The sequence below is a fragment of the Mugil cephalus genome, chromosome 10 (genome assembly GCF_022458985.1).
Source record: "Mugil cephalus isolate CIBA_MC_2020 chromosome 10, CIBA_Mcephalus_1.1, whole genome shotgun sequence".
NCBI classification, from domain to species: domain Eukaryota; kingdom Metazoa; phylum Chordata; class Actinopteri; order Mugiliformes; family Mugilidae; genus Mugil; species Mugil cephalus.
In genome coordinates this window covers 20,684,575-20,708,876 of record NC_061779.1, presented here as the reverse complement: position 1 = coordinate 20,708,876, position 24,302 = coordinate 20,684,575, and the positions used below count along the sequence as shown (strand labels likewise).

General features: G+C 39.0%; 3 protein-coding genes and 2 long non-coding RNA genes across 5 annotated transcripts; all 5 read left to right on the top strand.

The window, feature by feature from the left end:
• Window positions 1-1,218: 1,218 nt before the first annotated feature.
• Window positions 1,219-2,169, top strand: LOC125015115 (dispanin subfamily A member 2b-like). Its single transcript, XM_047596778.1, has 2 exons — window positions 1,219-1,426; window positions 1,813-2,169. The coding sequence occupies exons 1-2, from the start codon at window positions 1,250-1,252 to the stop codon at window positions 2,011-2,013; spliced, it is 378 nt and encodes a 125-aa protein (XP_047452734.1). The 5' UTR covers window positions 1,219-1,249; the 3' UTR covers window positions 2,014-2,169.
• A 7,229-nt stretch (window positions 2,170-9,398) lies between these two features.
• On the top strand, window positions 9,399-10,943 carry LOC125015114. The gene is made up of 2 exons (XM_047596777.1): window positions 9,399-10,038; window positions 10,426-10,943. Exons 1-2 carry the CDS (start codon window positions 9,523-9,525, stop codon window positions 10,630-10,632), a joined length of 723 nt encoding a protein of 240 aa, XP_047452733.1. The 5' UTR covers window positions 9,399-9,522; the 3' UTR covers window positions 10,633-10,943.
• A 942-nt stretch (window positions 10,944-11,885) lies between these two features.
• LOC125015258 lies at window positions 11,886-12,919 on the top strand. The gene is made up of 2 exons (XR_007113575.1): window positions 11,886-12,162; window positions 12,469-12,919. It is a non-coding gene; the product is annotated as an uncharacterized LOC125015258 (long non-coding RNA).
• A 1,614-nt stretch (window positions 12,920-14,533) lies between these two features.
• LOC125015192 lies at window positions 14,534-15,994 on the top strand. Its single transcript, XR_007113564.1, has 2 exons — window positions 14,534-15,542; window positions 15,750-15,994. It is a non-coding gene; the product is annotated as an uncharacterized LOC125015192 (long non-coding RNA).
• A 2,959-nt stretch (window positions 15,995-18,953) lies between these two features.
• On the top strand, window positions 18,954-21,961 carry LOC125015374 (mannose-binding protein C-like). Its single transcript, XM_047597187.1, has 5 exons — window positions 18,954-19,106; window positions 19,699-20,006; window positions 20,210-20,278; window positions 20,779-20,844; window positions 21,160-21,961. The coding sequence occupies exons 2-5, from the start codon at window positions 19,715-19,717 to the stop codon at window positions 21,537-21,539; spliced, it is 807 nt and encodes a 268-aa protein (XP_047453143.1). The 5' UTR covers window positions 18,954-19,106; window positions 19,699-19,714; the 3' UTR covers window positions 21,540-21,961.
• The last annotated feature ends 2,341 nt before the right edge of the window (window positions 21,962-24,302 follow it).

Genomic DNA, 24,302 nt, shown 5'->3' with positions numbered 1-24,302 from the left:
TAGTGCTCAGTCGTGAACCTATACAGATACAAGGGAAGTACTAAGTGCATTTAGTGTAGGTACATTTTTAAGATTCAACAACTCACAGAGTTCACTTTTTTGAGTGTATAATGACGTGAGTGTGGACGTGTGTGTGCTTGTGTATGTGTAACGTGTGTATGCGCGTGTGTGTATGTATGTGTGAATGTGTTTATATGTGTCTGTATGTTGGGGGGCAGGTTCTTGATTTTGTTTCTTGCTGTAATGTTTTATGTTTTTATTGGTATGAAGCACTTTGTGTTGCATTTTTGTATGTGTTGATTGATATGTCGACACAATATAAAAAGGTTATCATCTGGAACTCTGCTGTTGCTATATGCAAATATACACTAGATAAAAACTGTGCATTGTTGTTAATATTTACAGCTACACAGGATAACTAAGTTTAAGAGCTAGCTAGACAATGAATGAATGAATAGCGTTATTGGCAGATCAAGCGTTACAGACTAATTGTAGGTAAAATAAATTGCACATCATTATTGTCATATATATACGATGAGCATTTATTAGAATGGATAATGATGACAGCGCTAAAGAGATGAATGTAGTGCTAAATATTATAAATATATTTATAAAAACAAATAGAACTGTCCATATCTGTTGAAAGTGGCCTGTGCAACGTCAGTTTGGGGTTTGGGGTTTGGGGTTTTACAGGAGTGTGTTGTGTGTGTTGATGTGACTTTGTGTCTAATGTGGTTGTCTGCTGCATGGGAGCCCTTCAGACAACTGTTCTGTCTCCCTTCCTTTTCTTCCTCTTCTAGCTCGATGTGTGTAAAACCACAGAGATGGTGGTGGATTTCAGCAGGCACATGCACACACCACAAACACACCAGTGAACCTCCAGACAATGGACATAGATACTATGGATTCTTATAGTTCACCTGAAAAAAAAACTGGACTGGTCTGACTATGCTGGTGTCAGAGCAGGCTTTACCTGCAAAGGACACTTAGATCCATTGAAGTGCAGAGTGCACTCCTGAGGTCTTTCTACTCTGTGGTCGCATCAGTTATATACGATGGTGTGGGCTGCTGACGTTTTTACAACCCCTTCAAGAAGAAGTGACTTTTAAGTTCTCACTCATCTATTGGTTGACTACCAGTGAGATTGTGCCAACCCCCTCAAAAGAAAATTATAAAAAGAAATCCACGCACATGACAGGGAGCTCTGAAATTCTCGCCTATCTGTCTAACTACATCTGAGCTGAGAGTCATGAATCTCCAAAATTACCCAACTGCACCTGCCCTGCCTGCACCGTCCACAGTTCAGTACACCACCGTGAATGTTACTGCTGAGCCCCCCAGGGACCACATCATCTGGTCCATCTGCTCCTTGTTCTACTCAAACCCGTTCTGCCTCGGACTGGCTGCTCTCATCTTCTCTGTCAAGGTAAGTTGTTGTGGGACAGCTCTGAATCTCTTAGATATATATTATTAATACAAAATGTTTTTAAATAGAAAAAAGTCAGTCTTACTGCAAGTTTGTTGTACACTAAGTTCACCAAAATAACAACAAGAAACAAATACAAACTAATGAAACAATAAAGTACAAAACATCTACGAAGTAAATATTGGAAACAGGACAATTTATCTATATTTCAAATATGTTATGACATTTCCTGGTCAAAAGAAAGAAAGAGAGAGAAATGTGAAGAAAACTATATGTATAGGAAAAGAAGAATGAGTTGAAAATTAAGAAAACAACTGCAGTGGCACTTTTAAGATCCCTGTAAGTTGAAGTTAATTAACCTTTCAGTATGATTTGGTCCTTTTCAGGCCAGAGACCGGAAGATGGCTGGAGATGTGGAAGGTGCTCGGCACTACGGCTCCACTGCTCGCTGCCTCAACATCAGCGCCATGATCGTGACTTCAGTTGTGGTCCTGATTACCATCATTACAGTCGTTGTCATATCTGTACAGGAAGCTGCATATTATAATGGTTACTATTCAGGCAATAATTACAATCGGTACGGGTAATTGACACACTTGAGTGCTTCTGTGACTCTGTGATAATGTGTTTTCATGAACCTATGTTCATGCTTGCTTACACCCTGAGATAAAAGCAAAAAAAAAAAAAAAGTCAAATGGCAAAATTTATTATAATTTTCAAAGTTTGTATCAGTAAGTTCTGTATCTCAGGCAATAAAGATGTTTGTATCTAATGAGTTTGGAGTATTCCTGTTTTTATACATATCCTACATATGAAATGTATATGATAATATATAAAGGAGATAAAATCATCTCAGTGACCATAAACAAACTGGATCTCATCTACAGTACTACTGTACTGTCTCTTCTGAGGGCCCATCAATGTATTTGTTGAATGGTGTGATGATAGCTTCCTCCACCTAAATATGTCTAAAACCAAGGAAATGATCATAGATTCCAGGAAATCTAGCACCGATGCCAAAACCAGCACTATTTATGGCTAAATAGTATAAACGTACAAGTACCTGAGCAAAATGAATTGCCTCTTTGGGACTAATAAAGTAATCTGAATCTGAACAATAAGAACAAGTAGCACATTGCATGAAATACAATGGCTACATTGTAAAATTGAAATTAATGTATCTTATAAACTTGGTAGTTCAGTTGTTTAAATCTCAAACCAGGCCAGGAATACACAACAGCATCTTCAGACTGTACTACTACACAGATTTTTGATTAATCAAAGTAGAGCCTGGAGTGCATCAAAGTGTTCGACTGTAAATGGAACATATGCATATAATAGCATGCAGGCTACTAGAGCCCAGACCGATTTCTCAATCAAGGAAAACTATTGAGGAAATAAAATGAACTAAATAGACGACAAAGAAAACATTTCAGACCTTTTATTTTTAAAAATGGCATTCTCATGTCTCAAGATCTGAAATATTAAATTACAAGGAAATTTGCAGAACACTACAACACTGGCAGGAAAAGAACAGTGCTAAATGCATAGATTACAAAAGTGCCTATGAACAGCCAGCACATATCACCTATCATATTATGGCAGGAACAACCAGTAGTAACATCCTACAGATGGTCTGGTGGCCTACGCCGAACAGCTCCACTATTTCCTTCACTTTGAAACCATTTTATAGTTTTCTATGGCCTTGAACGGGATGTTAATGGTTGGTCGTTCTCGTCTCCTTTGAGGCTCCACAGCATCCAGTCGTTCCAGGACTGAAGAGAGGTTGACTAAGGCAACCTCATTAACGTCTGAATCGGTGCATTTTACGGGGCAGACCACGAAAACGAAAAAGCAACGTCCTCTGTTTTCTTTTTGATTATGGTATAAAATGAGCAGTCTTGAAGAAGAAAATGCACATTGGATGATTGATTATTAATTTTTTTAATGAGTCAAATAATCACAGATGGGGATTCGAGTCATTGTGACTTGGACCCGAGTCGACTCAACTTGCCGTTTTGATGACGTGTGACTTGAATTGACAAAAAATGAAAGACTTGAGACTCGACTTGGACTTGGAAGTTAAAGACTCGGGACTTGACTTGACTTGAGAAACGATGACTTGACTGTTGTTGATTTCGTGTTTTCAGTTTTAATATAAATATAAAACTAATATTAAACATCACCCGGTATGAGCGCAGGCTGAGAATGGCGGGGTCATGATTGGATCAATGCCCTGTCAGTCAGTGATGCCCCCTCTGCCTACCTTACGTGTGTATCAGAGAAACACGCCCTCTGATATCAGATCAGTATCACCATATCTGCCGGAGGGTCACCAAAGGTCGTCCAATATGTCCATGGGGCTTAACTCTTGAAACTGACAACTGCCCAGATTTGATCGAGAAACACTCCAACTAAAATATTTCAAATGAAGGCCCATGTATTTGACTAAATATAAGTAATTACAATGCAAATCAAGTTGGATAAATTGACCAGTGAAGTTAAGTGAAAGTTACTAATATCTTGTCTTTTCACTTTATTAAGATCAGATTGTGCGGGTAAAATAAGGTGACTTGACTTGGACTCGACATGACCTATGATTTGACTTGACTTGCCCAAGAAAAAATGACTTGAGACTTGAAAGTTGAGACTTGTGACTTACTTGAGACTTGCACATATGTAACTTGGTCCCATGTTTGTAAATAATGCAGCCACATTCTTAAAATGAAAAAGCATTTTTGCAGACGTGTTTGAATTTAAATTTTGGTCACGATTCGCTTCCATAGATTTTAAATCATAATTGGTTAATTAATTGATGATTGGCTAGTTACATTCCATCCTCCCATAATAATCCAACACCAGATTTAAAAAAACTGTATACAGTGAAATACAGAGATATAGCTGGTGATGATTAATGCTTAATCGACGTTGTATGAACTTGTTTGGCAAAGGCTTGAATGTAACAGACATCTAATAATGTGTAAAAGTTACACACTAAAGCTTTGCAAAACTTCCAAAAGCAAGCAGAATTAATATACTTTTTTCCTCGCAATTACAAACACTGTAAAACGAAATGAACAATTTTTTTTCTTCTAAAACATTTTTAAGTCTGTTGAACATTAAGTGCATCCACTCTTCACAAACCGTCCAACATGCAGGTCCAAAAATCTGTTTTCTGCAAGAATCTGTCCTCCACGTTTCCAGTGCACAACAGTTTGTTCTTTAGCACTTGGGCTAAGAGTTTGTTGCCATCTAGTTCTATCACAATTTGTTTGCAGAACCCTTAAATATGTACTCCTGCTTTGATGGATAGCTCATGTCCAGTGAGGCCAAACAAAATGGATGATTCCAACATCTGCCAGGCCATCTGTGGACTCTGCCACTTGTATCTTTATGGCAAAGCTCTCCAGGTCTGTCTGGTCCATAGCGTCCTGTTCATCTTCAACATCCTCAACAACAGAACAAATAAACTTTCAGTTTCAACAACAACAAAAATATCTCCATTTATTAGTTATCCAACGACCAATTTACTATATTTCTAAGACTATGTTTGATAAACAACACCTTAAAACAGTAGTACATAGACTTCTATGTGTGTGATTTCAATAAAGGGATTTTTATGATGGAAAAATGGTCTGAATCTTTCTCTGAACTACAGTAAGCAGGGCTGTTTTAGTATGTCAGATAATCTGATCCATTTTTCATGTTGTCCACAAATCCCATGTTTGGATCCAAAACAATAAGGAGCTGCTCTGCAAGTGTTGTGTGTACCCCAAGCCTGATATCTTATTCTTCTGTGGTATAGACTTGTCCAAAAATACTAAAATCATATTTTCAGTTTCGGGAGAGAAATTAGGTAGAAGGCAGAGGCAAAAATACTTGCCATATACTCTCAGAGGGAGTAGAGGTTTTCAGAGGTAAACCATTAGTGCTTTCAACAGCATCTCTCTCCAGCAGAGAACAAGGAAAATGTGTGAGAAAGAATTATTTATTGCATTGCAGCAATTATCACTACAACCAAACTGCTCAGTGTACTATTTTTTATGATGCATTTTTTCCCCCAAATTTCAGGCAGTTTTAGGCATTTTTGGCATAGTTAAATGTGTTTTTACCTATTTAAACCTATTAACAGAACTTTTTGTGCCCAACATGTAAACCACAGTTAACACAAGTTTTAAGACTCCCTTGCCTTGCTACCCACACCTTTAATGCAGTTTTATATCCATATTGTCGCAAATAAAACTAAACTAATGTAGGTTGGTTACATTGCTATTTTAATGTATGTTTCGTCTCATTAGCTAGCTAACATGAGCTATATATAGGCCCTTACAAACCCACAGTCAGTGTTTATTTTGCGTTGCTAGCAGTGGTCAGCCGAAAGGGTAAAATGGCTAATATTAGTCATGCAGACACATATAGAGGCGTTGAACGTGTTGCATAGAAAAACTTGTGTCACACCGTGGTGAGGGTGTCTTGTCTTGGGGTTATTTTGTCCTGTCATTTCCTGTTTTATTTTGAAAAGTAACTCTCCTCTTGTTTCAGGTCACTTGCCCTTCCTCATGTGTCACCAGTCTGATTGTCTTCCCTGATTCCTGATTGTGTCCACCTGTCCCCTATTTCCCTCCATGTGTTTAAGTAGTCTGTGTTCCCCTTGTCTCGTGCCAGAGTGTGATCGTCGTCAACCTATTCTCGTGCTTTGCTTCATGTCTTCAACCTAGGTATTTTCAAGTAAGCCTGCGAATCCTCTCGGAGAGAAAGTTTTGGTTTGTTTAGTCTTTTCTTAGTTATATCCTCAGTCCTGAGGTTCCTCCATTCGGAGTGTTTTGTGTTAATTTTGTGATTTTTTTTTTTTTCTTCGATTCGAATTTCCTTCTTCTGGATAGATTTTTGTTTTCACTGATTAGATTACGTCTAGGTATTTTTGGCCATTTGTTTGTCCCTCTGTGAGGGATCTCTGAGCAATCCAATTAAAGCCTTTTTTGTCATCTCTGCATCCTGAGTCCTGCTTTGAGTCTCGGCCTGACAACTTGAAAAAAAAAATTGGGGCCACATGTCCATCAGGCCTACCGACGGTGTCAACGTGCCCACTCAGTGGCTGGTGGTTTCATACCAGACATTTACTCTTTAAACTCATCGACTCTCCAGGTAATAGTCTATATGACATCTGTCATCATTCATAATCATTCCATTATGTTAAATTAATCATGACATAAATACAGAAAGCTTGGCCAACGTTAAACCTTTTATTAAAAAAAAAAAATCCACAGAAGGTAACTATTCTAACGGTACCTGTTGTCTGTTGTCATTTCAGTTCAGGATCAACATTTACTACTTTGACTTTTTTTCCCTTTTTAACATTATAACTATTATGACGACGAACATGAGCCAACATTAGCATTATAATTTAAAGTGATTAAGCGCTTGCACATGTACACATACTGACTATCAGGGTCCCATGGCTTTCCATCTTCGTTCACCCATGTTATGGCTTAAAGCCATACATCTTTTCGGTTTTTGTGCCTCTCCCTTGAGGGGAGCAGAGTAAATTTCAGTGTTTTATCTTTTAAATTGAATAATACAACTTAACTCTCAGTATGTGCAATTGTTGTTTACTTATGTAACCAGGGCAGCTGTACACCCCTGTCAGTGCAACACCACCACTCTGGGACTTTTCCCCAGAGAATATAGGTTCTTATGTTTTAAGGAAAAAAGGATCAGAGAGGTGAATGTTTACTTTTGAACAATTTTCAGTTTCATTTACAAGTAAATCTCACAGTAGTTAAATAGCAGGAGGACGGGAGCGTACCTATGTTCCCCGGGTCCCTAACCATTTTTTAAAAATATAGGGATGATCCCCAGGAGGACTTGGCTTAAAAATAAAGGCTATATTGTTACACAAATATCATCTCTATATACACAATAATATATATATATATATACACAAAAAAAAAAAAAAAATTATGTCACTACACTGAAGTATTAACCAGCACAGGGTGACCGTTAGAGAGGCCTACAGGAGTGGGGGAGTGAAGGGGAGAGGGGCGCCCCACCACCTACCAGAAGGGAGATCGCACACTGCAAAGCAAAGGACACAAATTAGGACATGACAAACAAACAGGCAAATATAACTGAAATGAGGAAACCCTCCCTCTAGTGAGCCACCACCTGCACACCTATGACCAGCCCACCAGTACTGCCATTGAGAGAACCCCAGAATAGGATTAACTCAAAGTTTGTTTACAAAAACAAAGAAAACAAAAAAGAACAAAGAAACTAAACTAACTTGACTGGAAAGAAAACAAAGATCACTTAACACAGTTTATAATCAAAATACTAAATGAAACGAGGTAACCATAACTACACAAAATATATTTTCAAAGGGGCAAAAACAGCAGTGACTTGAGCTCAGCTACAGCACCAGGAACCGACATCACTTCCTCGTTCCTGGGAGTTGCACATTATACAGCGACACTTCCACACATGATGAGTGCTGCACAGATAGGGGGAGGGAGCGGGGTGACTAGTCCCTTTTAGTGCTCAGTCGTGAACCTATACCAACAAAAGGGAAGTACTAAGTGCATGTGCCAGAAATAAAGAGAGAAAGACAAAGAGCATATCTTGACTAGACACGTAATTCATGGAGCAAGTGCAGGATCGGGAGAGCACAAGGCAAAATCTACCACTGCCTGCAGCTACATTTAAATAGAAGCAGGAGGTGATAGCCTCACCTGTTGTGAATCACTGATTTGAGGGGGCGTGGCCAAACAGGTGGAGGAGGGAGGGGGAGCTCTACCCATCAAATTTAGATGGCTTCTTTTGCTTGAACAAGTTTTCATTTTAAAGTACACTTAATTAAGTGGACAATGTTTTAAAACCAAGCACAGAAATGTACATTTAGTGTAGGTACATTCTTAAGATTCAACAACTCACAGAGTTCACTTTTTTGAGTGTATCATGACGTGAGTGTGGAGGTGTGTGTGCTTGTGTATGTGTAACGTGTATGCATGTGTGTATGTATGCGTGTACATGTATGTGTGAAGGTAACACTTTCTATGAAGGTTGTATTTATAATGCCCTATGAATGCACTCATAATGTTTTATAAGGTGCCTATAAGCATTATAATACACAGACGGACAGATAGACAGATGGATAGAAAGATAGAGATGTGGCTCTGGTGCCTTTGGGTTGGTGAGGTGATTCAGGGTCAAAGGTCAGGAGATGGTTTGACAGCAACTACAAGAAGAACAGAGGCAAATCTTTAGTGCTCTAGCTGGGTTTGTTTTTTATGCAGAAAGGTTTGATTGAAAACAAACAAACAGATCACGTTTTTTTCTATGCAATACAGAAGGTTTAAAGCAACCTAATGAGACATTATGTTATCATGCAGGCAGCGCAGATTACCCGTAGGTGGCTTAAGCTAGCTAGACGAAAGTTACAAAACACGGCTAGTTTTCCCTCACAAGTTAGATCGTTTTCATGTTCTTGCGTTTAATGATTGAAACCATTCAAAATCATTGCTTTAATACGTAAACCATGTGCTTCATGTAGGCAAAATAAGGTATTAGCTCTCAAAACACTAGCAGGACAGAGACACATCCTACCTGTCCTGGAGAGGGCTCAGCGGAGAAAGGGAAGAAAGGCCGCTTTATGACTAGTATACAGTCAATGTATTGGGTTTTAGAGGAGTGTGTTGTGCGTGTGTGTCTTGATGTGACTGTGTGTCTAATGTGGTTGTTTGCTGCATGGGAGCTCTTCAGAGAACTGTTCTGTCTCCCTTCCTCTTCTTCCTCTACACTGCAGTCCTCAGACACCTCTCTAGCTATCATCTGCAGAAATACTCTGACTGGTGACTCTGCAGTCATCAGCCTCATCTAAGATGGGAAAGGTGGACAATATAGGGGACTCATCCAAGACTTTGTAATCTGGTGTTGGGAAAACAGCCTCCAGCTCGTTGTGTGTAAAACCACAGAGATGGTGGTGGATTTCAGCAGGCACATGCACACACCACAAACACACCAGTGAACCTCCAGACAATGGACATAGATACTATGGATTCTTATAGTTCACCTGAACAAAAAACTGGACTGGTCTGACTATGCTGGTGCCTTTTATAAGAAGTGAGAGCAGGCTTTACCTGCGAAGGACACTTAGATCCTTTGAAGTGCAGAGTGCACTCCTGAGGTCTTTCTGCTCTGTGGTCGCATCAGTTATATACGATGGTGTGAGCTGCTGGGGCAGCATCTTAGCATCCCATACCCTAAAAAAAAAAAAAAACAAATCTTTAAAGTTCTCACTCATCTATTGGTTGACTTCCACTGAGATTGTGCCAACCCCCTCAAAAGAAAATTATAAAAAGAAATCCACACACACGACAGGAAGCTCTGAAATTCTCGCCTATCTGTCTCTCCTCCAAACTACATCTGAGCTGAGAGTCATGAATCTCCAAAATTACCCAACTGCACCTGTTCTGCCTGCACCGTCCACAGTTCAGTACACCACCGTGAATGTTATTGCTGAGCCCCCTAGGGACCACATCATCTGGTCCATCTTCTCCTTGGTCTACTCAAACCCGTTCTGCCTCGGACTGGCTGCTCTCATCTTCTCTGTCAAGGTAAGTTTTTGTGGGACAGCTCTGAATCTCTTAGATTTAGATTACTAATACAAGATTTTTTTTAAATAGAAAAAAGTCAGTCTTACTGTAAGATTGTTGTACACTAACTTCACCAAAATCACAACAAGAAACAAATACAAACTAATGTAACAATAAAGTTCAAAACATCTACGAAATAAATAGTGGAACAAGGACAATTTATCTATATTTCAAATATGTTATGACATTTCCTGGTCAAAAGAAAGAAAGAGAGAGAAATGTGAAGAAAACTATATGTATAGGAAAAGAAGAATGAGTTCAAAATAAAGAAAACAGCTGCAGTGGCACTTTAAAGATCCCTGTAAGTTGAAGTTAATTAACCTTTCAGTATAATTTGGTCCTTCTCAGGCAAGAGACCGGAAGATGGCTGGAGATGTGGAAGGTGCCCGACACTACGGCTCCACTGCTCGCTGCCTCAACATCAGCGCCATGATCATAACTTCCCTTATGGTCCTGATTACCATTATTACAGTGGTCATATCTGTACAGCGTGTTGCGTATTATAATGGTAACTATAACTATAAAGGCAATACTCGTTATAATTGGTACGGGTAATTGCCACACTGCTGTGCTTCTGTGACTCTTCGATATTGTGTTTTCCTTCCCTATGTTCATGCTTGCTTACACCCTGAGATAAAAGCAAAATAAAAAGTAATAACAATAATAATAATCAAAAATGTAAACATTTGTTCTGATGTTCTGTATCTCAGTCAATAAAGATGTCTGTAGCAAATAAGTTTAGAGTATTTCTGTTTTTATACCTATCCTGGATCTGAAAAGTATATAATATATATATAAAGGAGATGAAATCATGTCAGTGACCAAAAACAAACCATGTCCATTACAGTACTACCCTACTACGCCTATCAGGCATGCAATGGCGTGGAGGATGCTTACCTCTTCAGAATTTGCTTTCCCCAGGACCATGCCCTTTCTTCCCTGCAAACAGCTGCAGATCCTCTCAAGAAAACAGCTTGTCTTGTCTTGCCAAGTTTTCGGATGACACAGTCCTACTGTCTCTTCTTCGGGGCTATCAATTAAATCATGTAGTGGGTGATAGATTGTGTTGAATGCCAAGGTCAAGGAGGATGGTTAGAAGTCCAGAGTCAGCTGCATGGAGGCGATTTTGACGAGGGCTGTTTCGGTGATATATATGGCAGAGGAAATTTCTTACATGGATTAATTTAGTTCTTGTTGATATGTTTACACCACCTGTATGAGGCAGACTGTGTTTGTGTTGTGTTGCAGTTAAAAGGACCGTGATAAAGATGTCTGTGTAGAAGTAAGTAAGTATAATGAAAGGATACTGATTATTTTGTTGAAACAGGAACTTGTGTCTTTTTTTTGCAATTTGTGTATGAAATGCAATTCAATGGATCAAATTATAATTACAGGTCAACCTGTTTGTGTTTAATCGTGAGTGTGGGTATACCTAGACTGTGTGAGAGATGTTTTCAGGCATCCTGAAGGAAGCCCACATCTTCATGCAGAAACACATGGTGAGTCCACATCTTGTTTATGCATTTACAGTGGCGAGTACATACACTTCCTGATTTCTCTCTCTCTCTCTCTCTCTCTCTTGCATGTTTGTCATACCTAAATGTTTCAGATCATCAAAAAAAAATATATATGTATATTTTTTTTGTCAAAGATAACACAAGTAAACACAAACTGCAGTTTTAAATAAAGATTTTAATTATCAAGGGAAGACAAAATCCAAACCTACACTAACCTACTTGTGTGAAAAGGTGCACACCATCACAAAGTGCACCCTGACCACGAACGCGTAGCAGAAAACTTTTTCCACTTCTACAGAAACCCACAGGGTGGTTAGAGTGATCGTGTGTGTAAACAGCTTCTCGTGCTTGCACACACTCTTAAAATTACCAGGTTTCTGTAAACATATTTCTGGGTTGTTTTGCTTTCAATGGGGTAGAAATGGGTCCATATCTGGTTGGGTTAAATTGACCCAACTCCTGGTTCGTTAATTTTCACGCTCATTTATTGTTGAAATCTAGTTTTGTCTGGATCCAAGTGACTGGACAGAATGAGAGTGAAGAGCACCACAGACACAAGATTTTTCTGGTACGTTAAATTGAATACTTTCATGGTTCAAGTGGGTTTCATTCTTTGACATTTATCAACAAAGTTAAGTTAGCGACTGTTTTACTCACTAAAGTAAGCTAACGTTCTCTAGCTAATTATAGTGATAGCCCTTTGAATTTCACAATTTAATGTTTGGTGGTTCAGGGGATAGTCATCATTTGCTTTACTATTCCATTGCTCATAATCACATACTTATCTGTAAACTTTAACATAGCATAATAAACAGTACAGTTTATATTAGCTATTGCTAGCTATTTTATTACATTCATCATATAATTTCAATAGAAACCATGGATAAGAAAAGACAAGTAAGATGCTTCAGTGGAGGAGGAGAACCAAGGAAGAGAAGAAGAAGGAGAAGAAGATGGAGGAGAATTGCAAATCATTAAAACAAAAGAAGAATTTTGTGTATCTTATTATGCAATTGTGTTACCAGTCTGACCCCTTGAGACTAAAATGAGTTTGACCCACCTGGTCTAGAGAGTGTGTGAGAGTGAGTTTTCATTTAGAAATGTTGTTTTGATCTAAACTATATTTGTGTTTTATTTATTTATATTTACTCTTTATTTTATTTAGTTTATTTACATGTTTTAATTCTTCTTTGGTTCTGAATGTGATTTTATACTATATTTGTTTCCAAATTGTCATTAAAAGTGCCATTAAATGAAACATAGCAGTAGCTTTTATTTTAGTTTGATTGTACAAATAACAATAAATTAAACATAATTTTTTATAAGAGGTAATGAATTTATTTATTTTTTTTAATTTATTTTTAGTAGTAGTAGACCAGCTGGTGACTTGGTGTAACCGTAACAACCTGGAGCTGAACACTTCCAAGACAGTGGCGATAATCATGGACTAGAGGAAGAACACAGCCCCACTCCTCCCCCATCATCCTGTGTGACTCTACAGTCAACACTGTGGAATCCTTCTGTTTTGTGGGCACCCTCATCTTTCAGGACCTCAAATGGGAGCTGATCATCATCTTCAGCACCTCAAATCAAGAAATTCCACCTGCCAAAGATGCCAATGATGGTGCAGTTGCCATTGAGTCCATCCTCACCAACTCCATCACCACCTGGTGCTGAAGCCTCTGCTAAGGACAAAAGCAGACTGCAATGTGTCATTCACTCTGCTCTCAACGAGCTGTACGCCTCCAGGATTCTGAAGAGTGCAGCTAAGATTGTGGCTGATCCCTCTCAGCCTGGACACAGACTCCTCTCTGGCAGTCAGCTGCGTCTGTTAAACAAGAACAATGAAAGGGCCCCCCATGAACACGCTAACTCCACCACCATCCCATTTTTAATGTTACACCGTTTCACATACACTGTGGTGGAAAAACGTTTTCGGACACATGCATTCATGAACTATTGCATTAAGAATCACTCTTAGGTCTTCAAGTGCAATTTCGTTTAGTACAGTCACAGACAAAAATACTAAACATATTCGAAAACAGTCATTAAAAACTTAAAATTGATCGGTTCCATAAAAATACATAATACATTACAGTGTTGGGTCATTTTGGTACCAGTGATCCACTAATGAAGGCTGTGCTTTTTATTAAAAGACACATTTCTCTGTTACTGTGCTTCTTGTCTATATAAAACCAGTGCATTTGAAAATTCTTCAGAGACAAAACTGGCTAAAACAAGGAACCTAACATAGGAAACCTGCCTGAAGACACAGATTCTCAGCCTGGAAGATTACAATCGCCACCAGATCACCATGAAGTGCAGATGGATCCACTCTGGAGACGAGCCAAAAGCTTGGAAGACAAACCAGATCTTGGATCGAAGCATTTCCTCAGAAAAACTGAGGGAAAACTGCTGAATGAAATCACAGGAGCAGTGGTCAGACCAAAGTGGTGTCCAGTCTTGCACCGGCACTATACGAGGTCGAGTTTTAGATCATGGCTTAAGGTCCTACAAGGCTGCTCCTGATCAATGAGAGACAGAGGTTAGCCTGGCATCATTGGGCCCAAGCACACAAGAACTAGACAGTCAGGAACTGGAAGAAGATTCTGTGGTCAGATGAGTCCAGTTTCCAGCTTTATCTTCCTCCTGCTAATGTGAGGGTATGCAGAAGGCCAGACAAAGCTCCAGAACCTACTGTACAGAACCTACTGTACAGAACCTACTGTCAGACATGGTGGAGGCAATATCATGGATGAATGCGGCTGGCGTTGGTCATCAACTGTCTGTGATGGCACATTGAACTCTGCCAAATATTGAGCCATTCTCCAAATCCACATGCTCCCTTCTATAAATGCACTGTTCCATCGAGGTCGAAACTGGATGTTTCAACAGAATAATGCCCCTTGCCACACATCCAGGGCCAACAGGATTTGCCTGCAGGAGCCCAGTATCCAGAATTTACAGTGACCAGCTCAATCAAAGAGCAAACCAAAGAATTAAAAGTACTAATTCAAGAACAAAGGGACAAGTTTACCCCTCAACAGTGTGAAATGCTCATGGAGAACATGCAGCCAGGATTAGAGCTCTACTGTGTGCTAATGGCAGTAATACTGAAAAGCAATTTGATGTCGTGATGGTTTATTTATTTTTTGTTCAGTTTTGAACACATTCTCTGTTATTTGTTGACTGATATCGACAATGCTTAAAATTTTAAGGGTGTCTGAAAATGTACCTATATTTTTCTGTATATTTGAATGTCTATTTCTATGTTTATGATTTTATTCTATTTTGTCTTATTTTATTTTATTTTATGCAACAAAACACCAATGCAAACTATTTTAGTTTGTTACATACAACACAGTTTTATAACAAGAGCCATATTTCAGTTATATAGAATTTGTAGTGGCAAGGTGATAGATAGCTCAGAATCAACCCCTGTTTAATCTATCTAATCTACTCCATAATGCTGGTTAGTTTTAAGACGTGTTATTTGCTCTCACCATAAACAGCGGATGTTCACTCTAACTTGTCTGTGGTTTTCTGTAGAAGCGGAGTGTGTGGTCAGGTTTCACACACCATCGCACAAAGTTCATGTTGCACAAATAGATCCACCTGAAATGCACATGCGCACACACACACACACACACACACACATGCATACTCTGATGGCCAACTACAAAAGGAAATTTACACACAACAGTCACTCTTAAGTTGCTGCACATGTATCTCTCATCTAAACTACATCTGAGCTGAGAGCCATGAATGTTGAAGCTCATCTAACTGCACCTGTTCCACAGCAGCCAAGTGTTTTCTGGACATCCTGCACGGCCCGCAGTGGCTCAGTACACCACTGTGAATGTTACTGCTGAGCTCCCCAGGGACCACATCATCTGGTCCCCCTTGTCCTTGGTGTACTCAAACCTGTTCTGCCTCGGACTGGCTGAGGTGAGTTTTCAGTTCTGAACTTCTTAGAATTAAACCCATCATGTGCAAATCTTCTGTCATATGTGAAGATTGCTTGATGCAACAGTAATGTGAAGAAAATTCTAAATTGTAAAGGTAGAATGGAGTAAAAGTAGAAGTTGCACTGGCACTTTTAAGTAAGCTGTAAGCTGAAGATAACTACTCTCAGTATGATTTGGTCCTTTTCAGGCCAGAGACCAGAAGATGGTTGGAGATCTGGAAGGTTCCCGACAACGAAACCAGTTAGTGATATACATGTAGAAATACATAATAACAACAAAATAAAGTGAAATGTCCATTTTATTTGTGAGTCACTGGGACCTTTTCTTACTTCCTCAATTAGTGCTGTTTTTTTCATTACCCTTGAGTGAAAGAAACTGCTAAAATGATTCTGATTCAAATTCAGCTGTAACACAATAAAATATGTATTTTAATATGAGAGTGTGATTTGTTTTTATTGTTTCATGGTTTGAACTTCTTAACTGGGCTAATTTCTTATACAGACCTAAGCATGTAAGCAACATTTTGCACCATTGACAGGAAATAGTGAGGGGTGAAGAAATGAGCACACACTGTTTTCCTGTGCAATAAAAACCACACATTTGCCAACACATGAACACATTCTGTCAGTATCTTCTCATTATCAGATTTACACATTTGTCTTACCTTTATTAATTAGCATTATATTATGTGAAATTAATTCCATCATGGGGTTTTGTGGCGTAGTTTGACATGGGGGTTTAAAGCCTGCGTTAGTCATATTTAATTTATTTTATCTGTTCACACATGGAGCCTGCGGGACAATCTGGATCAGTTGTAATCTGTGGACAAGGAGATTACTTTTGTATACACCTCACAATTGTTCTCAATAATTTTAGCACTGGCAATATATCACATATTACAACGCAACCCTGGTAATTTCCTCCTGTAGTTCTTCCTTCTGCCCATGTGCAGTATAAAAGGCTTCATGTGGCTTCCACCTCTTGTTGGTCCCTAGTGACGATGACCTCTGAAGGTGGATCACCAGGTCCCTGGTTCAGAAAACAGGTTTAAGGGAAACTCTGATTTTGTGGTTTCACGAAGCCAGTTCAGCTTAAGACTGAGTCAGTTACCTGGGCAACTGCTCGCCTAACCCTGATTTTCCCCTTGCCGTGTCTGTTTCTTGAGGAGCTACTTCACATCAAAGCATTGATACTCCACAGAAGTCTCCATCAGGAGAGGATTTTTAGACCCCAGTTGGATGTTTTATATACAGTATTGCTACATCCTATGATCAATATGTTGTTTCCTTCTGTTGCTACTTGGACATTAAACTGTATCTTATATTATAATAGAAGAGTTTGATAGTTACCTACTGGGAGACAGAGAATACCCCTGCAAGTACCATCTGCTTTGATCTGCAGCTATAGGAACACAAATGACATTGAATTTTCACAGTGTCATGTCTACCTGGTGTCATAGAAAGTTGTGAGTCAGTGCTGAACAACATATTACTGAGGTGAGCTGTGCTGTGGAGGTTGATGGACCCTCTTCCTCATTGTAATTTCCAGCATCTTTCTCTCTTTGCAGAAAGAAGCTACAAGTTGTATGTTATTTTAAAAGGATGTAAACCTCAACTGGCCTCTCTGCATCTTCCCTCTCTATGTCGGCTGATCAGGTCTCTTCATCATCCTCCTGTAATGAAACAGAATTTTCGTGTTATATTCTACCCATTATGAAAACTCTGTGGATTATTCAGTACACAACAACAGCAGGTTCCGTTAGACGATTACAGCATCAGTAACTAGTAGATAAGCCAGTTGATGATTGCCCAGAAAAGTGCTCCACCTAGTGTACATTTTGTTTCTTTTATTTTTTTTTACAATAGTGTGCACAGTTTTTTAGACTCTGAATCACTTTAAAATAGACCGTTAAAGAGAACTGTAGCCTAGTGCTACAAGAAAAATCAGCGTGCCAAGTTGCGTCTACTATAAATGGATGCCCATTAGTGAGCTAACTAAAAAGGATGAACGTACGTACGCCATTCACCTGAATAACTTACCTCTTATGTGGGTCCTTGTGTCCTGGGGTGTGGCTGGGTCTGATGAGCTCCCCCAGAGATGCCCTCAGCCCTCGATCTCCTACTGTTCTTAGTGACCGCTGGTGGTGGTGATGGACTGCCACCTGTTGCCCATGCACCTATGACAGGCTTTAAGGTATGGTTTACATATACACAATATTGAATACTGGCAGTGGGGGGATGGCTGAACAGATGACTTTTTCTTTGTTTAGGAAATTTCCCTAATTACTTAAATATAACTGTGACATGTTGAATGCAACCACTGAATGCTGTTTAATGAGGGCAGGCTAGACAACACCACAATTGCTTGTAATAAAAATGTATTGTTTTCTCTCCAATTAATACTCATGCTTTCACTCGGCCAGCAATCTTCTGCCACATGAGTTCTCACTGTTTTGCTGCTGTATATGCCGTCATTAATATTTCCAGCTGCACTGGGGAGAAGAAGAAATATCAAGGCTTTTTGTCACCTGTTGCCATGATGAATTATGTTATCTGCGTTCCACTGATGAGGGCTTTTTAAAACCTCGTGCATGAGCTCTACTCAGGGTAATTTTCAGGTTCACTTGACAACTTGACAACCTAAAGTTCAGGTTTTGGCTCAGAGTTTGGTAAATGTGCTTTCTGAAATGGGCCCCAGGGGTGCAAGTGTTGTTGTTGGTCCCTCCTTAGTTATTTCTATTCTGTCCTTATTTAACACTGAAATCTCCACTCCTTGTCACACAGGCAGGAGTAGAACAGCATGAAAGTATAGTTTCTCATTGTAGAATGTTGTTGTTTTTTTTGTCCATGCACACTAACTAGTAAGAGAATGTGAACACGTACCAGCTCTGCAACAGTTCTACCAGTTCTTACTCTCATTTTAATACTTTTTGAGTAGTAGTAGAAGTGTTGAAGCCATACTGCTCTTTCATTATCAATGAGTCCCTTAAAAGTTTACATGCCACATACTGTGTTATGTGTTAAAGGTGTGTGTTTATATTAGTGAATGGTCTTGCTCTTATATAGTGCTTTTCTACCTACTCAAAGGCACTCTAAGTGCTCACACACGGACACACCAATGCCAGTTACACTGGGAGCAACTCCATCAGCCATCAATTAGTCTGATGGATGTTGTAAGGTTGCTGTTATAGAGAAGGGAAGAAAAAGAAAAGTCTTTCATCTGCAACTCTACTTGGATATGTGATTTCTTTAGTTTTACTTGGTGGGATGTTGAAACCTTTAAGAACAACACTGCTAAGTTAGATCTGGATATGAACAGTTTCCTACTCAACCCAAATGAGGATGTAGTCTTACAAGAGTTTCTCAAAAGGCATGTTGTGCAAAGTTGTGAAGTGGTGTGAGAAATCTGATGGTTGCGTAGACTCAGCAGGTTGCAGAGTGGGGCTGGTGTGGCAGTGTTCAGTGGGAAGGTAGACGCGGGTGGCAGGTTGAGCAGACTGGCTGGAAACTAGAGAGCTTGTTGAGGACTGGCTTGGCACAAAGAGGTAAGTGGACACAAAAAAAGTTCGAATAAAGGCTGATGATGAGAACAAGAACTGAGAAACCTGATGTGTTTTCTGCCACTGTGGTTTTGTCACAGCAAATAGAAAAACCTTTTTTTTTTTTTTTACCACGGTTACGTACAACGAAATGCGTTGACACCAGAGTTTGAGGAAGAAAATGTGCAATGTGTTGAGAAATGCATGAAGCCAAGGAAAACTTTAGCATGATAGCTTCATAATCTCAGTCAAAGATCTGTTGTTATTATAGGACTTGGACTTGGTTCTCAGACCACGTAGCTGTTGTTCTGATTCCACAATTTTCTGCTGCTTTTTGTTTCCTCTGGGCTCATATATTTAAGCTGACATTATTTTCTTTCCCATTTGTGTTTGTAAACAAGCAGTACGTTTCATAGATAATTCCTGTTTTGAATCTGCCTTGCTTTCTTATATTATCACTAGGTCAGCATTATTCATGCCCTATCAATCAGAGATATTTCAATAATTTTGTTTTGCAAGATGAAAACAGTTTATTACTGTATAAACTACTCCACATGGAGACTGTAAATATGGAAATGACCAATTATATTTTCTGTAGATTCTGCATTGAGAAGATGAATCTCTGTCTCCTGCTCTTCATCTTCTACCTCATGGTGCCTACTGGATACAATCAGGTTCCAGGTACTGCTGGTCCACCAGGACCAATAGGACCACCAGGACCACCAGGACCACCAGGACCACCAGGAGAACCAGGACGATCAGGACGACCAGGACTACCAGGACCACCAGGACCACCAGGACAACCAGGACAACCAGGACAACCAGGACAACCAGGAGAACCAGGACGACCAGGACGACCAGGAGATCTAGGACCACCAGGACAACCAGGACAACAGGGGTTTCCAGGTGAAGGAGGCAACTTCTATTACTTCTGTTCTTCTGACAGTTTTGTTGATTTGCATTATATTTTTGTTTCATAAAAATAACCAAGCCAAAACTTTGCAGTTCTTTACTTGATGAATTACATTGCCTGGAGTGTTTTTAACTAACACTTCCTAATTATCATCAATATATTTTTACCTGCTCTTTCTTGAACCCTGTGTATCTAGGGCAACCAGGAACACCTGGATCACCTGGACAATCTGGACCACCTGGACCAGTTGTAATGTGTGGACGAGGTTATTACATTTTTAGCACTTTAATGTAAATTTCCAATCAATAATTTGAATAATTGCCAAACAATGTATAAGTGTATGGTTTTTATTAGTGGAAGTTTTTTCCCTTTGTTGACATGCACTAATTGGTGGCGCAAACACATCCACAACTGGTGGACATTAAAAGTTGAAACCCTGTAGATTACATCCAGCTCCTTTGCAATTCTGTCTGTTAGTGATGGCTGTTGATGTGGTTCTGTCTTCTCATTTTAAATCCATCATTTGTAAACTACATACATCAGTTCAATGCTAAATGGTATTGGTCACAGACAGAACGAACCAAGTAATGATTTTTGTTCTGTTTTTTTGTAATAAACGTATAAAAATGCATCAACACTCCTAAAAAAAAAACATGTGTTAAGTTTGAACAAATAGGAATGCAGTTTTTAATAAGATTAATGTTTATTGTTGTGAATTAAAGCTGAATGCAATTTTGGTAACTTAACTTTCTTTGCATAATCCAGACTCCTGTGGTTCTAATAACTGTGACATTCAATCCTTACAGAAGACCATTGCTAATTTAGACCTTGGTAAGTATTTCGTTCATTGTTAGGAAAAAGTAAAAAAACAAATAATAATAATAATAATAATAATTTGCCTAGGGTGCCTTGTTTGGATGAAGATAAAACTTTGGTTTAGTGTAGACAACATTATTATGGGATAGTCAGTTTATGAACATCCAAAAAAGAATCCTAAATATTATTTATACTGGAACTTAGACTGACCGTAATGTAGCTCAATGCCAAGAATACGCAGCTTCAGTTTTAATCACTTATTTGTTTTAATACAACCTGTATTGCTTACTTAATGATGCATTGCTAATTTGCTGCATGCCTTTGTTACAGCTATAAACTTTGACTTTGTCCGGAAAGTCAATCAGAAATACTTTGTGTCCAACAAAGAGAGAGGCTCTTTCTCCAAGGCTGTAGAGTTCTGCTCCCAACAAGGCTTAGAGCTGGCTCTGCCCAAAAACGAAGAGGAGAACAGCATACTGACTCAAGTGTTTGACAATGTCAACAAAGTGGTCTGGATCAACGTCAACAATAAAAAGGCAGGGAAGGTTAAGGCTGATATGAAAAACCGACCTCTGACCTTCACCAAGTGGGAAGAAGGACAGCCAGACAAATCCATGGGGGATACAGGCTGCACCATGTTGACAGAAAACGGCCTCTGGAGACTGACACGTGAATGTTCCCTGGATGCTTACATCGTTTGTCAGTTCTAGAAAGGTCTTGTGTGCAATGCAGTGATTTTAATTGACCACAAAAGAAGCACATTCATTTTCTGTCTGCCTGTTTAACCGTGCCCTCCTGCTTTACTTTTGTGTCTTGTCGAAAGTGATGCAGGAATGAAACCAGGTCAAACTAAAGTCATACTAAGCCTTCATAAATAGTGGATATGAGTATTTATTAAGGGTTTTTATTATCCAACAATAAATAATACTTGGAACAAAATTACTTTCAGAACATAAAGCTTTTTTAAACGCATCTATGAAATGTAAGCATTGCTTAAGAAACATGTGATTGCATTATCAGCTTTGTACTATTGCACAGATATATTTGTATGTTAACAGAAATAATATTATGCTTGTGTTGAAAGTAAATAATGTATTCTGTAAGCTTGCCTCAATAAATTGTTTAGCAGTGACATTGTCTCAGTTTTTTTATTCAAGACTGCAAGAGGTCTTACTGTTTTTGTTTTTTATGGATTTTATATTATTATTTCAGCACTGCAAGATTTTGTTTTATAATTCCAATAAATAATTTGATACACCAACAGGCCACAACATTAAAACCACCTGCCAAATATTGTGTAGGTGTCTCCAAAGCACTTCTGACTCATGTGTAATTGGACACAAGCCTTCTGAGGATGTTCTGTAGTGTCAACAGGAGGTGGACTATAAGGGTTTTTGGGTAGGCAAGCCTCAGGAGCACCATTTAGGTGGGTGGTACATGACAAGGAACAAGGAATGCCATGATCTAGTCCTTTACACCTGACAACACCATTCCAGCCTTTCTTCAGAAAAACGCCTATTTAGGACATACCCAAAGTAAACTGAATGCTGTTCATGAACTTTAAGTGGTTCATCACTTTTAAGTGGTATTGTTCTTGAGGAATCAAAGTTGACACACAGTTAAAAATAAAAAGTTGTAGGGTTCGTATGAATTTTTATTTATTTATTTATTTATTTTTTGTTATCTGTTGCCTTCAGAGGAAACTGAGGACAGAGCTCGTCTGGATAACGCAAGAGTATCATAGAATAAAGTCTTGCCTACTTCCAGTTCAAATTGCATATAAAAATGACTAAAACTGAGTTTGTCAGAGTATTTTACTCTTTTGTATAACCAGACATTTCCAAACTGTGCCATTTGGACACATTTTGGATAAAAAGGCCATAACTTTTGAATGCTTCAGTGCACAATCATATTGTGCACTTCCAGGTCCTTTACACAGGGGTCTCTCTGCGGGTCAATCGAACTATACCGGGAATGACGCATACCTTTGTTTAGAGCAGCTCACTGGCTACACGAAACACCAGTCATCCACTAAATTGGCTGCAATTGGCTCAGTCTATGGATGGAAGAAGGGGGAAGGGGTTTCTTTCCAGCGATGATTCTCATTAGCTTTTGAAGACTGGTGAGGGCACATACTTGCTCGCAAATGGTTCATTCAGGTATCAATCAAAAGGCCAGAGTTCAGCGGCGATTTAAAAATAAGAAAAAAGAACTGTATTTTTTTTGATAAAATACAAAGATTGCAACGTATCTCATTCTTCATCCAAGATGTTGAAACAGCTATTCGTTGAGTTTTTATGGAACTTAAAGTAGTTTTGGACTGAAATACGACTGAAATGGACAGTTTGGACCCTTAGCGATACAAACGGAGCACTTTGATAGTTGGCGGACTCACTGGCTATTACAAGGCAGCTGTAGCAGAGTCCCAAGCGGCTGGACCAATTTACAGCCTACCTCATTAAGAGGTGGCAAGTGTCAACGAAAGTAGCCTACTATTTTGCCCCAAACGACCAAGCAAGCAGGACATGCATCCTGCTTCGACCGACCGGTGACGATCAGTCAGTGTGTGCAACTGCAATGTCAATGTGAGCTTGGAAACTCCCATGCATGCCTTTAACACACCATACATTTAACAGATACAAATATATGTTCAACAACATGGAATATTTAGTAACACAAACAGTCAGTCCCATCCTGGTGATCCTATAAGTCAATAAAGAAAATAATACCTGGGATTTTGTAACATATTGTTGGCATGTTGAGGCTCATTGAATCCTCATAAAAAGTATTTTCTCAGTACTCATTGATACTTGGAAACAGTTTCTTCAAACCGTGTGTGCTCAAAGGTTCATCTGAAGGACCTCTGCCCCCTTTGGAAAATACAAGTGGTTCAGAAAGCAGACAGAATAAATGTACTGTAGTGAATTGTAATGAATTTGTAATCATAGCCTCAGGTTGGAGGTATTATGTGCCAGTACAGGAAAAAAAAAATGCTACACAAATTCTTTTACGATTTCTAAATTCTAATACCCTTTATAAGGCTGCTAAATGCACATATTATATATATTGTTTAGTGAACTTTGAACTATTTATCTTGAATCTTACCCCGCTGTGTAATCACTACCTGGTCACTGTTGATGTAATGAATGACGATGCTTGATCATGGATGTTAATTCTGTGTATTATTTATCTTTTTTATAATGTATTGTATTTTGTTGTGGTCTGTTACGAGCAAGTTGACTGCAGAATGAATTGCCTGTCTGGGATTAATAAAGTAATCTGAATCTGAATAATAATAAGAACAAGTAGCACGTGGCATGAAATATAATGGCTACACTACAAACTGAAATTAAATGTATCTTATTAACTGGATAGTGTTGTCACGGCATGTTGCATTTATCCAACACAGACACACCCACACACACATCGCAAAAGGAAACTGACATGCAACAGTCACTCTTAAATTGCTACAC

Bases quoted from the DNA above. Each gene is read 5' to 3' on its own strand.
- LOC125015374 (XM_047597187.1), top strand. From the start codon at position 19,715: ATGAATCTCTGTCTCCTGCTCTTCATCTTCTACCTCATGGTGCCTACT. The intron at 20,007-20,209 runs GTGAAGGAGGCA...CTGTGTATCTAG, and splicing joins AGGACAACAGGGGTTTCCAG to GGCAACCAGGAACACCTGGA. The intron at 20,845-21,159 runs GTAAGTATTTCG...CCTTTGTTACAG, and splicing joins CATTGCTAATTTAGACCTTG to CTATAAACTTTGACTTTGTC.
- LOC125015114 (XM_047596777.1), top strand. From the start codon at position 9,523: ATGCTGGTGCCTTTTATAAGAAGTGAGAGCAGGCTTTACCTGCGAAGG. The intron at 10,039-10,425 runs GTAAGTTTTTGT...GGTCCTTCTCAG, and splicing joins CTCTCATCTTCTCTGTCAAG to GCAAGAGACCGGAAGATGGC.
- LOC125015115 (XM_047596778.1), top strand. From the start codon at position 1,250: ATGAATCTCCAAAATTACCCAACTGCACCTGCCCTGCCTGCACCGTCC. The intron at 1,427-1,812 runs GTAAGTTGTTGT...GGTCCTTTTCAG, and splicing joins CTCTCATCTTCTCTGTCAAG to GCCAGAGACCGGAAGATGGC.